General features: G+C 49.0%; 7 protein-coding genes across 7 annotated transcripts; 4 read left to right on the top strand and 3 right to left on the bottom strand.

The window, feature by feature from the left end:
• Nucleotides 1-1065: 1065 nt before the first annotated feature.
• Nucleotides 1066-2421, top strand: N7520_007514 (TauD/TfdA dioxygenase family protein; the record flags this gene model as incomplete). The annotated part of the gene is made up of 4 exons (XM_057141448.1): nucleotides 1066-1515; nucleotides 1569-1688; nucleotides 1747-2187; nucleotides 2242-2421. The coding sequence occupies 4 exons, from the start codon at nucleotides 1066-1068 to the stop codon at nucleotides 2419-2421; spliced, it is 1191 nt and encodes a 396-aa protein (XP_056995454.1).
• A 374-nt stretch (nucleotides 2422-2795) lies between these two features.
• N7520_007513 (uncharacterized protein) lies at nucleotides 2796-5364 on the top strand (the record flags this gene model as incomplete). The annotated part of the gene is made up of 4 exons (XM_057141447.1): nucleotides 2796-2846; nucleotides 2912-3469; nucleotides 3523-3816; nucleotides 3901-5364. The coding sequence occupies 4 exons, from the start codon at nucleotides 2796-2798 to the stop codon at nucleotides 5362-5364; spliced, it is 2367 nt and encodes a 788-aa protein (XP_056995453.1).
• A 955-nt stretch (nucleotides 5365-6319) lies between these two features.
• N7520_007512 (GroES family chaperonin) lies at nucleotides 6320-6916 on the bottom strand (the record flags this gene model as incomplete). Its single annotated transcript, XM_057141446.1, has 3 exons — nucleotides 6320-6388; nucleotides 6516-6740; nucleotides 6914-6916. The coding sequence occupies 3 exons, from the start codon at nucleotides 6914-6916 to the stop codon at nucleotides 6320-6322; spliced, it is 297 nt and encodes a 98-aa protein (XP_056995452.1).
• Nucleotides 6917-7426: 510 nt separating this feature from the next.
• fip1 (cleavage polyadenylation factor subunit FIP1) lies at nucleotides 7427-8266 on the bottom strand (the record flags this gene model as incomplete). The annotated part of the gene is made up of 1 exon (XM_057141445.1): nucleotides 7427-8266. One exon carries the CDS (start codon nucleotides 8264-8266, stop codon nucleotides 7427-7429), a length of 840 nt encoding a protein of 279 aa, XP_056995451.1.
• Nucleotides 8267-9120: 854 nt separating this feature from the next.
• Nucleotides 9121-10354, top strand: N7520_007510 (FAM50/XAP5 family protein; the record flags this gene model as incomplete). The annotated part of the gene is made up of 3 exons (XM_057141444.1): nucleotides 9121-9356; nucleotides 9429-9987; nucleotides 10040-10354. 3 exons carry the CDS (start codon nucleotides 9121-9123, stop codon nucleotides 10352-10354), a joined length of 1110 nt encoding a protein of 369 aa, XP_056995450.1.
• A 179-nt stretch (nucleotides 10355-10533) lies between these two features.
• Nucleotides 10534-11738, top strand: N7520_007509 (uncharacterized protein; the record flags this gene model as incomplete). Its single annotated transcript, XM_057141443.1, has 5 exons — nucleotides 10534-10610; nucleotides 10657-10893; nucleotides 10967-11088; nucleotides 11144-11557; nucleotides 11620-11738. The coding sequence occupies 5 exons, from the start codon at nucleotides 10534-10536 to the stop codon at nucleotides 11736-11738; spliced, it is 969 nt and encodes a 322-aa protein (XP_056995449.1).
• A 1229-nt stretch (nucleotides 11739-12967) lies between these two features.
• On the bottom strand, nucleotides 12968-14486 carry aclA (putative ATP citrate lyase subunit (Acl); the record flags this gene model as incomplete). Its single annotated transcript, XM_057141442.1, has 2 exons — nucleotides 12968-13984; nucleotides 14046-14486. 2 exons carry the CDS (start codon nucleotides 14484-14486, stop codon nucleotides 12968-12970), a joined length of 1458 nt encoding a protein of 485 aa, XP_056995448.1.
• Between the last annotated feature and the right edge of the window lie 646 nt (nucleotides 14487-15132).

Below are 15132 nucleotides of genomic sequence, written 5' to 3'. Positions count from 1 at the left end.
TACCTGGATAGGCTATAGAAAACATAATTTGGTCAGGTACCAGGTTGACTATGTTCCTGATCTGGTAAGACAGCGTATAAGGGTAATTTAGGGGGTACGTAGAACTATTTATTAAAAAAAAGATAGCTTCTTAGGAGCTTCGGAACTAAAAAGAGAAAATTGGGCCTGCACACCAAATCCCCATTATTACGCCGTGGCTAACTCGATCAGGTCGACTTAGGTACCCCGTAAATAAGTACAAAGTAACAGTCCTCAAACTTGATGGTTTACGAACCTGCTGACTGATTAAACCACGCCACAACACATGTACAGTAGTAGAATCTAGTCCGGTGCTCTAGAAGAATGGAGACCCCTGGACTCCACATAAGGATTCATAAGCATGGCGTTCGTGGTTAGCCAAGATAATTACACGCCAGAGCCCGCCACTCTTGCGTGATCGCCGCTTAGCGCCATGAACGTACTAGTGTGCGTGCTAAATTTAACCTCCACTTTTCTTCCCGCTATCACCCCCACAAACACATTGCGCACCATGAACACTGCCTTGGATTGCGTACGCATACCGCTTATCCCTCATCTCTTGAAACAGCGGTGAAATGACCTTTAATCTCCTGTGCTACGGAGTTGTTTTTAACCATGATTATTCGATGGAAATGGGCTAATGTTGCCATCAACGTCACAAAGATGGCGTGATTCGCCCCCCCCTAACATCGGGTCCCACCTTGAAGACTCCGGGGAAATCACGATTTTAATGATGAGGCACGCCTTCTCACTCTCGTGATTGGTTGAACCAATGAATTGCTATCTGTTCTGAGTTCAGGTTGGGTGATTACGTATGTCGATGGTGCAATTTCGGGAAAGCTTGCACGCAATTGCATCAGATTTTCTTCAGCTTATCCGGAGTTGACTCACAATTGGTCGGGGTCCACAGGAGCTGCTTTATGTATAATCCATGTCTATAAATGCTGTCTCTCCCGGTTGAGAAAGTTTCAATTTTATAGTTCAAGTCCCACTCTAAACCAAGGACGAAGCCTCTGCCAATACCTCTTGCATTCTGAAGCATTCATAATGGCACCCTCTCTGGAAGAGCCCGTTGTCTCCTCGACTTCAGCACCTCTAGTCTTTCCTGTTAAGGGAGTCGCCGCCAGTAACAAATTCGGTTATGTGCCTGGACGGACACGCGTGGAAGAGCACACCAGTTATGAATATGATGACCTTCTGCCGTCATTCCCCAACATTCATTGGGAGCCCCTAGAGGAGATCCATCACGAAGACCGTGGAATTCATGGAGACCCTCAATTCCGTAATCTACTCCAAGATGCCACTGATGTATTCGACTACAACCCCAAGATCGGAACAGAAGTCCATGGCGTTGACTTGGCAAATCTGACCGACGCACAACGTGATGACTTGGCCCGTCTGGTAGCATATCGAGGTGTTGTCTTTTTCCGTGACCAGAAGAACCTGGATGTTGAGGCACAACGAAACTTGGGAAGGCACTTTGGACGGCTGCACAAGGTTGGTCAATCTCTTCTGGTTATTAAGAAGCATGATTGTTAATACATGAATAGCATGCCACTACATCTGTTCCTCGCAAGGAGGGTCTGGAAGATGTCCACGTGGTGTACACAGCCGACAACTCTCCGGAAAACCGCGCTTTATTCAGCCCAAGCTTCCTGTGGCATTCAGACGTATGTCTAGACTTTTGAGCCCTACGCTATCAAATATGGAACTAACAATGCATCCCAGGTTACTTACGAAGTGCAACCTCCATCGTACACTATGCTGAAGGTGCTCACTGGTCCTCCTTCTGGAGGTGGTGGCGACACCCTCTGGTCATCACAGTATGCTGCATATGATGTCTTGTCCTCCCATATGCAGACTTATCTCAAAGGCTTGACTGCTCTCCACTCAGCTGACATGCAAGCCAACGACTCACGCGCTCTTGGCCGGCCAGTCCGTAGAGAGCCTGTTACCACCGAACACCCTCTTATCCGAACGAACCCCGTCACTGGCTGGAACAGTCTGTTCTTCAATCCCGGTTTTGTCACCAAGATCATCGGTATTCCCAAGGGCGAGAGCGATGCCATTATCCGGTACCTCACAGATGTGGTTGCGACGACTCAAGAGGCACACGCTCGCTTCCAGTGGAACAAGGGTGATGTTGCCATCTGGGACAACAGGACAACGGTTTGTCTTTTTTCAATCGGTGAATCAACACATTGTACTAATATGAGTTTGTAGAACCACACTGCTACATATGGATTTACACCTCATCGCCGACATGCTGTACGCGTAGCAGCCCAGGCTGAACGCCCTGTGCTGAAGGCTTCGGGTAAATCACAAGAGGATGAGCTCAATGCTTTGTATGGTCTGCCGGCAGTCAACAAAAATGGAGCCCGACAATCGAATTACAATGACTAGGCGAAATGGGGGAGTACATTGAAGCTGCATCATTCATCAAGCATTTTAGCGTTTTTCATGCTCAATCAACGGATCTAGAACTAATTAATATGATTGATCTCCATCAGGCTTTCAGAAATACATAGAAAAATAGAATCTGGAAATCAAAGCTCTACGAACAGTACTTGTAAGTAAATTCGGAAGAATTTTGGCCTATAACTAGTACACTAGGGGGGTATCTGCTTTGCGATGAAAACTCCAACCCTTCACGTCCTTCACTTCTCAACTTTTACCCCCGCTTCCCCTACCTTTCTTCGCCTCATTTCTTTTTTCTTCTGCTTACAAACATATCATATCAGAATTCATTCTGTCGGTGATTACCATGGATTTTACGAATGTCGACCAAGGACTTCTACAATACGCTCGAGACAAAGGCATCGCAAGAGGTTCATCTGAGATTAAAATATCTGACCAACTCGGAGTAAAACAAAACATATCTACTCATTATCAGTACCCCGACGAGGTAGCTTCCAGCTACATGGAATATTATTCTTCAGCCAAGAAGGATCTGGAGGCTAGAAATCTTGACCTCGGCCACGAGTCCGCACTTCTCTTGCAGATTCAGAAAAGGTCAACTGCTGCGCTTCAGCTTAATTGGGACCCAATGATGCCCCCAATGCATCATTTTAGCGTTTTTTCCAGTGACCCCCCTCTGCAAAGCGAACAAGCAGAGCATGGTAACAAACTCATTGTCCCCCCAGATGGGTTCGAAGGGGATTCTTCGCGTCTACGCCTCCAAGCTTCTGGGAATGGACCTGAGTCAGTTGCCTGTCACAGTTACTTTGGGCCTCATATTGCACAGCATCTGGGCTTCGGTACTGTGTGGGGCCCATCCAAGTCAAAGGACTGTGATACGCCTCCGAGGATCAAGGAGCTTCTTCTGCGTGACCGAGAATTCGTTTCTCACAAATTGGAACTCAACAAAAAGTCGCGTGCTCTTATGAACCGAAATGAACACTCGAGAATGATGGTAGACTCGATGTCTTACAAAATGCTGCCACAGCACAAGGTCAGTCTGTTATCTACTGGTTCAACCTTGAAAGAAACTAACCACTATAACAGAACGCGACTCTGTTCCATGACATGACCCTCGTCTCCGAGCAGACGGAGCATGAAAATATGCTTCAGTCCCACAGGCGCCCATGGAGACCTCCTCAAAATGCTGCTGCTCTGCCAGATTTCCATTTCCCCTCCATTTCGACTTCCTCTGAGTCACGGGAAGAAAATGGAAATCTTCCTTGGGTCCCAGAGGATCCTCCAAGCACGGCTCAAGCCGAAATTAATGTGTCGCCGTACTTCCGACCTGGTTTACCAAATAAGCACCAATCTAGCTCGTCCGCGTCAATTCTCCACAAGGTAAAGGATACCAGAATGCCCCCGGAAAGATTAGAATGCGTTCTATAAATTCAAACATCGAGGATGCTAATATAAGTTTTTCAGACTGCACTAAATGTTAGCAGCACACCTTCCAAGGGAACGACAGTCCGCCCAATTCCTTCTGAAGAATACCCTGAACTTCCTGTCTCTTCATCTCGTGATTTTCGTCGCAAAAAGCCCATCATCTCTGGCCCTGTGCCGAATGAAAAGATCAGGTCTTCGATGACAGGATTTACTGAGTCTGAGAACGATGATGGTACGTTATTAAAACCTATCAGCCTGAATGACACGCCACCTATTGGAAAGTCCCCTGCCGCAGGACTTGAAACTTCGCACACGTCCAGTACGGGGCTCTCCAGTACAGGCCTTGGCTCTCTATCCAGATTCATGGAAACGAGAGGCGTCATCACGTCAAGCGACCCTGCAACTAGCCCATACTTTGATCGTGGTGAAACTAACCAGACCAATGAACAACAGTGTCAATCGGATCAAGCCCGTATTCTCTCGGTTCCGGGAGAAGTGCCCTTTGAGGCAGCTAAAGATTGTTCCCTCGCCCTTTCGATAATCAACCCTGATTCCGAAACCATCTCAGCCAATCTCTTGTTGTTCCTTTCCATGAACCTTCTCAAAACACATCTCCGACTAGTTCGATCTCTCGAACAGCGACCAACACCTCCTAGACTGATCTATCGAGAATACATATCATCATCGAACCCGCCATACCCGGATTCTACAGTTCCAAATTTACAAGATCAAGCTTTGACACCCACAGAAGCCGACTTGATCATCGCCCCGACTGTCGGTATCATACTTACAACATCACATGCATTAACTCAGGTTTACCTACCTGGGCATCAATCTGATGATCCCTTCATCCGACAGCACAAAGATATCACTTCCCCCCTGAAAGAACGAGTCTTCCGCCTGGCACCTCGGTACGAGATTTTGTACTTGCTAATCAGCCATCAATCTCCAGCAGCCGATCAAGCACATATCCACCAGACAAAAGAATTACAAATTACAAAATCTACAAAAACTTCACTTGACTCGCTTTTATTATTTTGCACCGCCCTTTCCAATTCAACAACAATTGTCCCCCTCCATATTCCTACCCTTCCAGAAAAAACAGCAGAATGGATTCTCACCCTTGCAACAAAACACTCTCTTTCCCTTTCGACAATTTCTCACCCCGCCCCCTCCGCAAACGTCGATGCCCATAAAAGGATCTCTCAACATGTTACTCTGAACGAAATCATCCAGGAAGAGGAATCCGAATCGGAGAGGTTTCTTCGGATAATCGGACTGAATCCTTTCGCGGCGAGGACAGTACTCGATATCATTGACTCGGAGGGTCGCGTCTCTGAAGAGTGTGACGATGAGCCCGAAGATTTCCCGATCAAGACTCAAGACGATGAGAACAAGTCTGCGTTGGCTGTTTTCATGGAGATGAAGCCTAGTGAGAGGCTTGCTCGATTTCGAGGATTGATTGGGGAGCGTCTGTGGGCTACATTTCATTGTCTTGTTTGAGGTGGATTGATGCTCGGATTTCGATACGATGAAAATACTACGATGGACCGTCGCTTACATATTAGGTGTGGCGATATGAGATTATTCATACCCTCCATGTTCGTCCTAGATCTGTGGACAGCGTCATTCAATTACCAGGTGTCATCGTAACTAGTGCTTGATGCTTCAATTCATACGCATTCTATCTTTTTATCTGGATTCTCATCGTTTAACGTATTCGAGAGTATGGGCCTCAAACTAGCTAGGTCATTCATAGGTGAAGCCATCTGGCTAGTCCTTAGGTGTCTATTCTTCACAGTTGGAATGTCTTAGGTATGTACATCTAGTACTATCAACTTTAAAGGCACTTTAGCCGAATCTAAGCGTTGTGCATATGCGAGCAAGGAGAGACACACGTCTACACTTATACGTATGTGCAGCAAACAAATGCGTTTACATGCAGTTCTGGTTGCCAAAAATAAAACACCTGACGTGACTGGTAGGAGAGGAGATTAACATCAAATTACCAACCGCCAGCCTTAGCACAAGCATAGACGGGACAAGTTGTGATTGGTTTTAATAATACATTGGACAAAGACATGCAGACCCAAGGCCAATCCAGCGCTTCAAAAACACAGTATGCAAAGGTGAACGAGGCCAAAGCAGACCACGGGACAAATCCTGACCCAGCAGACGTGCACCCGGAACCCCGGAGATATAATTTATTATTTTCGTATGATTTGTTCTTGAGATCGTTGAAAGTGGTCGAGCTCGTGACTTCGCTTCGGTATGGTACATACTGGATGTCTCTCTCCACGAGGATTCAGAGCTCGGGGGAATGAAGAAGACATCCAGATAAGGAGGAGGCGAGACGAGAGTCATAGTGGCTTGTTAAGCCGCTTATTCGCTGATCTTAGCAAGGATCCTGCGTTTGATGTTAGTGCCCAGACCACGCTGCACAAAGTAGGTTGGGAGCTTAGACATACTCAGAGTCACGGAACAGGGTGTACTCCTCCTCGCCGACCTTGATGGGGCTACCACCGAACTGTAGAAGAAAAAATGTTAGCACCAAATTAACAGAGAAGGTGTCGGAGTATATGCCGGTTGAACCGCATCGTCACTGGGATGCGATGCGCGGAAGAGGTCGGAAAGGGAACGTAGCGCTAACTTACCATGGGGATCAGGACCTTGTCGCCGGTGGCAACACCCATGGGGAGACGCTTGCCATCCTTGTCAAAGGCACCGGGACCAACAGCGAGGACCTTGGCCTCGTTCTGCTCCTTGACACTGCTCTCAGGGAGGAAGATACCGGAGGCGGTCTTGGTCTCGGGCTTGATGCGCTGGATCAGGACGCGGTCCAGGAGGGGGGTGAGGTTCTTGATGTTGCGGAGGACAGACTATTGCAATTGAAATTAGCAACCATTTTGACAGGCCGAGGGTATGTTGATCCGGTTGAGTCTGGGGAAAGGAAAAAATGCGCGGGTAGGCTCTGACGCCATTCCAGCATGCCAAGAAGCTTGGAAATGGGCATAAAGTAGTTTTAATAGCTAGAATGGAACATTTGACATACCATTGTGATGGAGAGAGAGGTCTTGAAGTCAAGGTGTGATGTTGGTGGGATGAAGAAAGGAAGAGGAAATGTCCGGGGGAGGAAGATCTGGACTTTCGCCGCGAGAAATTTCCAGAATGCCAAGACCACAGCTTTAGTTCCGAGGAAGAACCCGAGTCTAACAACTTGATCGGTCCAATTGAAATAGACATAATTCGCACTTCAGAGCCTAAGAGACCTTCAATAGCGTACCTTTCTTCCAGGTTTCTATTCTATTCCCAATTAATTCATACTCCTTAGCAAGCTGGATGCATAGAACCCTATACTCCTACTAACGGTACACAGCTCCGTTCTACAGCTCCGTTCTCCCGAACCGGGCCTGCGCGCAATGGATCTTTACCGAGTGTAGAATAGGAAGCCATTTTTAATTCTGAATTATTCATCCCTTTGCATAAAACGCCGCAATATCCAGCCCATCATCCGAAGGCCGAACCCAAACTGATCACACAGGAAGTACTAAAGCTGACATTGAGATTACCATCTCCGCCCACGCCCGCGGCCTCCATAATTACCGCGTTGGTCGTAGCCTCCGTATCCCATCTGACCTTGTGGAGGTTGACCGAAGCCTTGGTTCTGTCCTTGACCTCCAAAGCTCTGTTGGGGCGGCTGACCACCGCCAGGTGGGCCACCCATCATCGCCTGCGCGCTCTGCATAAAGGTCATTGGGTCCATGTTGGACGGGTCCATTCCTTGGGCCATCATGCCAGCCAACATCTGTTGCATAACATCAGGGGGGATGTCAGGCATGCCGGACATACCGGGCATGGCTGCTGGGCCGCTGCCCGCAGGGCCGGGGACCGGAGGTGGTGCACCAGGCATGGGAGGCATTCCCATGCCCAGGAACGAAGACATATCATCCATCTGTCTCTTCTGATCGCTAACCTCCTTGCGTGTTTCTTGCTGCTTCAGGCAGTAGCTGACCCATGTGAATTCGTCGAAGCCGTAGTTGAAGAAGTCAGAGACATCAGAACCCGGCCGCCGCCAGGGCTTGTCATCAGCCGGGAAGTCCGCGTCCATGTCTGTAGCCATAATGGTCTTCCCAGTGGAAGGGTGTACAGGGTTGCCATTCACGTCGATGTTAGAGGTGTGGATGGCCGGGTAGGAGGAGCCTGGCTTCTGATTTTGGGGCACGGTGGGCTTTGCGGGAGCAGCACTGCCAATTCCAGGCAGTGAAGCCGGGCCATCTTGACGAGGAGTAGCAGGTGTAGCGGATTTAGAGATTGGTGATGAATCTGCGGAGGGAGGTCGTTGCGAGTCTTGCCGTAAGCTTGCATGGCGTGGGTGGGAGCTTCGAGGGTTAGCTAATATGAACATGGGCGCGAATAGCTGATTGCTTACAGCTCTGGAGGGGGCGCATCGGCGGGCGCCTCTGTAATGATATTAAAATCATCCTTAGCTTGGTTAGCTAAAGAGCCAAGTTGAAAAAGAAAATCGTTATCGAACCTCATCGGAGTCGGCGTCTACCTCCTCGTCCTCCTCCATGTCGTCCACTGGTTCGGCTGGAGCTGCAGCTTGGGCGTTGTTTGATGCGTGGTCCGGTGCCACCATGTCGGCCGGATCATAAAAGTCATCTTCTTCGTCTTCCATGGTGATTAGCTTTCAATCACACGGATTTTGTTGTAGAAACGATGTCGCGACTGGCCGGCGATCCTCCGCAGATAAATGTGGGTTTGGACTGTTTGCACTTAAAATTGGCCGATAATTTGGACGTTGTAGCTGTGAAGGATGCAGAGAGCAATGTAGTTCTTGGGCCAAGAGTTCAGTAAACAAATTATGATTCCTCGCGATAGAAGTATATTTCGAACACTGCCAAACGAAGTTGTGTTATTGGAGACGTACATGTTCATCCTAAGTTAACCTGACTGTCCTGAAACCTGATTACTAAGGCAACGATGTACCTGAGAGCTGTAGTCGCGGACTTTTCTAAGCTCACTATTGTGTTCATTCAAGAACCAAGAAAGAGAACTCCTACAATCGAAATCTGAGGGTTCCGTCTCTACCTCCAATACCTTTTGCTCAATTCACCTGTTGACATAGGGCATCCAAAGTATTGAATTTGGTCACGTGTACCATACAGACGTCAGTGACTCGGATATCCAACATTTTCATTCGAGTCAACTATTTCCAACAACTCATTTTCGGCTGTTTAATTCAAGGTATTTTACAGAATGGCGGATCAAGAAAGCGGTACTTCCACTCCGCGGTCCTTCACGGGCCAGACTGCTTCCGCGGAGGATATGCTCAAGTCGCAAACCGTCGGTCTTGTGCATCTGTCTGACTTTCGCAAACGTCGCGCCGAGGTCCTTGAGCAGAAAGAGCGCGAAGCGCATGATAAGTCCCTTGGGCGACTAGCATCTGGTAATTCAAGAAGCGCAACTCCATCTGCAGGCGATGTGACTGACGGGTAAGCTCCAAGGGCTCTATTTCCCCACGACCGCCTCCACGGGAACTTGCGCTAATCCAGCCTACTGAATAGATCGTCAACAAATCGAAGCGACGCTCCTCCTAAAAAAAAGAAGAAGAAGCCTCTTTCAAAGAGTAAGCTCTCTTTTGGCGACGATGAGAATGAAACGGGCGAGGATTCTGCGGCTACTCCGCGCGACTCGAGTATATCCCGGTCTGGCTCGAAAACACCCATTGAGGAGGGCGCAACATCTGGAGCTGTTCGAATGAAGGCCAATCCTAATGCGCCGCCTCCTCCGAAAGCTCTGACCAAGGCCGCCCTGGAAGAACAAGCGCAGGCTCGTGATACACTTCGCAAGGAATTCTTGGCCATGCAAGAAGCTGTCAAGAACACGGAAATCTTGATACCATTTGTGTTCTTCGATGGCACAAGTATACCAGCTGGATCAGTCAAGGTCAAGAAAGGAGATCATGTGTGGCTATTTTTGGATCGGTGTCGCAAGGTTGGTGCAGAGTTGGGAGTCCGTGGTGCGAATGGAGCTTCCAAAGCACGGAAGGATACCCGTCGAGAATGGGCGCGCGTCAGTGTGGATGACTTGATGCTCGTCAAAGGCAATATTATTGTTCCTCATGTGAGTACTTTTCTTGGACATGGTGCTGAACATCTAAGCTGACTGGTTCTAGCATTATGAGTTCTATCACTTTATCGCCAACCGAGTTCCAAGCTTCTCCAAGACAGGAGGATTACTTTTCGACTATACTAATAAACCTCCTCCGGAGCGCTCAAATGACGAATCCTTGTACCGCCCAAATGACCATCCATTGGAGGGTGCAGACAAGGACTCGGCGGAAACTAAAGTAGTAGACCGCCGTTGGTATGAAAAGAACAAGCACATTTACCCGGCCAGTCTTTGGAACGAGTATGAGCCTGGCAAGGAATTCGAGGAAAAGATGAGCTCAACGCGGCGTGATGCACAAGGAAATACATTCTTCTTTTAGCGTGGTGTTCTGTGGATGTTTTTGGGATTGATTTGTTGCTTTTTGCATATATCCAAGTGCTGCGTGGCTCAAAAGTAGACCAAATACTAAGATGCAATGAATGAGTGAGGGAATCCCTCACACCTTGACCACCATTCCCATTTCCTTTCCTCCGCTGTCAACCCAATCCCACCCACATCATGGATATCTACCTGCGATGCAATTCCCTCAAATGCCGTGCACAGCTGAAAGAGAGAGCGGTGGTCACAACTTGCTCGTAAGTGGTATTGATGTTGCCGTATCGTTGGGACTGACAACTCCAGGCACATATTTTGTGTAGGATGTGCAGATGGTCTCGGCCTTTCACACCCCACCGCAGATGACCGTCGTTGCCCTGCTTGTTCAACGATTCTTTCCAACCCCGATGATACTGTGTCGACGATCTTAAACCCGACAGAGGACTACAAGACGAGTGTGCTGAGTGGGTTGGACCCCAATACTATCATGGAGTGCGCTGGCCGTGCGTTGGGATTTTGGGCATATCAAAGCACACAAGAAATGTAAGCATACCTTTCTCACGTCTCCGCAGTCATGATACCATTGACGATACCAGTCGCTTACTGGTGTCTCCAGATTTTATCAAGAGTTTTTGGGCAAGAGTCTCACCGAGAAGTATACAAGCCTCAACATGCAGATGGACCGGATTGTCCTCAACGCCAATTCAGAGATCTCGAACCTCCATAGCAAGCTTGCAGGTTTGTTGCAGAATCCGCGCAACTACAAATAATTCTCTGATCTTTGCATTTCCAGATCTACAGGGAGCCCAAGAGCAACTGCAAAAGAAAAACCAAGAGCTTGTCGACCTTTACCGTGAAAAGTCTACGAAACTGACTCAGATGACGAATCTTTACAGCCTTCTCAAAGCACGCGCAATGCGCTCCCGCATGGAGATCGCAGCCTCGGAGACAGTGTCTCATACTCTGAACACGGCCTCGAGGATCGGTCCAGCTGCATCACACGCCCCATCTGGGCCGTCTGGAAAATCTACTCAGTTTGCACCACGCCCCCCAAAGACACCTTCATTACCCATGAGCCCCAGTGGAATTGAACAACTTCATCGATATCAACGCAGTGGTACTGGCAGTTCCAGACAAGTGGGCAGAAAGGCCTCGAAACCCGCGGGAATGCCTCCCCCAAGTCGCCCTACTTTGAATTTGCACAATCGTATGTTGATCTCGTCGTTGAGGGGAACCGATTGACAACGTGGGAACTAACCAACCCTTCAGCCCAGACTAGGACAACTAATCCGCAGCACCGAACCCGTCTTCCACAAATCAGCCGGCCTCCAACTTCCTTGTCTCAACTCCCACCTGATGATGTTATCATGGCCAGATTTGGGAATTAGCATCATGTGCCACCCTTGTCATATATGAGGTTTCTACTATATTAACAGGCCGATATGTGATGACAACACACCACCATCCTCTAGCGTATCACATTTATCCTTCATTCATACATTGTCAATTTCATCATTCGCCTGAGTCGCTCCCGGTAGTTTCCATTGGACAAATCTAGAGTTGTATACCTAACTCATTGTATCAACACATGCAGTGACTATAAACTTCCTGGATCCATCTTTGCTTGCAAAGGCAACCCAGTACAACTGCTCGATCATTTGTACCGGTAGTAAAAAGACATTTTATCCATTTGCTTGCAGTATCCGAACTAACTCTATGGATAACAGTCCCACAGCGATACAATACGCGAGCACAACTATTGACTCATTGCGATCACCACCTAATTTGAAATTCGAAAGACCATCCATTGATCATCCTAACATTAGATTCTCTGTGTACTTTATGTACTAAATGAAGGTCCTAGCTATCCGTAAACGGTTAGCCATGCTATATACACTAATGCACAGTCCATTCCCCAGCCTCCCGCTCGTCCGGGATCTAATCTCGGAGCAGCGGAACATCGCCCACCACCTCGGTCCATGCAACACAACCCACCAGATATCTGGAACCACTCCAGCACGGTCCCTACCTTAACTTGATAGATCGTTCCTGAAGATCTAGATTAACGGGATCGATTTGGGCCCTGTCAATCCGGGGAAGCTCTGGTGGAGCCGTATCGCCTTACTTTGTTACGTACATCTGTATTTTTGGTCACATGTAATATATTCCAAATGTTGCCAATTTTTTAACACACGATTTTTTCTGCAACAAAAAGCCTACTGATTAAATCTTCATGCTTACATGTTCATAGGTAGATATTACAGATATGCAAAAGTCTCGTATCATCACTGATATATTATCCGATGGGATATCACGATCTAAATCCCCCGGGGAAAGGTGAACATAAAAGGAAATCTAATCATGTACGTCGGCACCAAGCACGCGGTCTTTTCGTCCGGGCAAGGGAGAAACGCCAAACCCTCGACCAGCAAACCAGGAACAGACGCCGGGGGAACTGCATGGCACAGCCCAGCCCGCGGGCGGCATAATCCCGCATATTTCATATCATGCCATGCATTATTCCACACACACTAACCCATGCAACGGAGGGGAGGTGCAACGCTGCAAGAAACAACAAACAAGAGGTACCAAATTTTTCCAAAAGCAAGAATCACATTTATACGCCGAATTCCTTGACGTCGGTCTTCTTGCCGAGAAGGGCCAGAGGCACAATACCACTGACGTGCATCTCAGGACCGAAGACGTGCATGTCAAGACCAAGCTCGATACCGGCGGCCTTGATGTTCTTAAGACCTTCCTGGTAGTTGGGACCAGCACGGCGGACCCAGATCTGGACCTTGTGCTCGGCGAGGACAGGGGCGACATCGCGGATAGCGCGGATGACACCCTTGAAGGTGCTGGCAACGTTGGTGAAGTTGGCAATACCACCACCGATGAAGAGAACCTTGCCCTCGGGGTGCTGGGGAGCACGGAGCATGAGGTCCAGGACGGTGCGAGCGTACTGGAAGGTCTGGTTCTCGGTGGGAGCACCAGAGTACTCACCGTAGTTGGCGAGCTCGGAGACGAAGCCAGCGGAGGCAATGGCATCGGCGTAGACGACGGAAGCACCACCACCAGCAACGAGGGTCCAGACACGGCCGTTGGCGTTCAGGACGGTCAACTTGAGGGAAGCACCGGTCTTGGCATCCATGTCGGAAATGAACTTCTCTTCCTTGCTCAGCTCACGACCGAAGGGGGCGGGGAACTCCATCGGCGGACCAGCGTCGATGTTGACCTTGCCGTCGGCGGAGGGAAGAGTGGGCATGCCCAGGGCGGCGGGGCTGCGAGCGATGGCCCACTTGGTACCGCACTCGAACTCAGCAGTCTGGTCAATCTTGGCAGCCAGATCCAGGAAGTGAACATCGGCGGAGGTGGCATCGGCGTTGGGGATAACAACGAGGGGGTTGATCTCGAGGTAGGTGAACTGGCAGTCGACGTAGACGGCGTACAGGCGGGAGATGAAGTCCACGAGGACGTTGTGGACACCCTTGGGCACCTTGCTGAGCAAGGTGGCGGCAATCTCCTCGTTGGAGGGGAAGTTCTTCAGGTTGACGGGAATAAGCAGCTTCTCGGCCTTAGCGTCAACATCACCAACGTCAACACCACCCTCGTGAGTGAAGAGGATCCAGTCACCCTGCGGTTCGAATTAGCTTCTCTCTTCTATTTTCCTCTCTCATTGTCAAATTCAAGCTTACCTCACGAACGGAGTTGATGTTAATGTAGTACTCGGTCTCCTGGGGGTGGGGAACGAAAGGCTCAACGAGGAACTGACGCAGGACACCGGTGACGGTCTCAACCACGACATCCTTGGTGGCGCGAGCCTCAATCCACTCACGAGCCTCAGCCCAGGTCTTGTTCAGGGCGAGGAGACCGCTCTTGCCACGGCGCTTAATCAATTGGTCGGGCTTAGCAACGAACTTGGAGCCGGGAGTCAACAACCAAGGGTAGGAGACCTCAGCCTGGTCAAGGACATCCTTAACGCTCTTGTCTTCGGGGAAGTGGAGGGAGGCGAGACGAGCGGGAGGGTTGTGTGTGGAGGAGGCAGGGAGAGGAGTAGGCTTGATGACCGGGGCGCGGGTGAGGTGGTAGTTGAGGATGGCCTTACCATCGGCCTCGAGAATAGACTTGGCGGACATGATTGTATGTGTGTGATGGTGGAGGGGGAATTGATCAAGGGAGATGAAGAAAAAGGGAAGGAATAACTTTTAGAAAGATCCTAAAGCTAGGGGGAACAACGTAGAACAAGAAAAAAGATTGTGCTGGAGATTACAGCGTACAATTGAGGGGTGATCCACTGTGTTGAGTGGAAAAAAATGTCCCAAGAACGGGAAGGTGGGGGTATGCCCTGTTGGGATTACATTACAGGAGATACTTGATACTTCGTCAGTACCAGATTTACCCCGACACCGCTCTTTTTGGTTCTAAACTGTTGAGCTAACCCCAGAATTTAACCCCCAGCACTATTTCGAGATTAACCCTGGGGCGAAACCATAAATCAGTTGATGAATCATTGAATATCAAAGATTGACAGATACTATGAGCAAATACTGGGGCGGATTTCTATCTATAGGAGTAACGGTATACGACATACGATATACTACATCCAGGTACTACCACCAGGTACGACCCCTAAATACGACAAGATTGTTGGCCGCATTCAGACATTGCGTATGGTATAATAATACACTGTATTGAATACACAAGCTAGCATAATGGATCTTCAAAGTGGATCCCACAGGTATCGGTGGTACCCGGTACTTTGGGGAATGTTGAGCTCTAGCG

This window comes from Penicillium odoratum, assembly GCF_028828045.1.
Source record: "Penicillium odoratum strain IBT 22623 chromosome Unknown utg000005l_segment0_segment0, whole genome shotgun sequence".
Taxonomy (NCBI): domain Eukaryota; kingdom Fungi; phylum Ascomycota; class Eurotiomycetes; order Eurotiales; family Aspergillaceae; genus Penicillium; species Penicillium odoratum.
The sequence above is the reverse complement of the archived record's forward strand: the minus strand, read 5'-3'. Positions and strand labels throughout refer to the sequence as shown.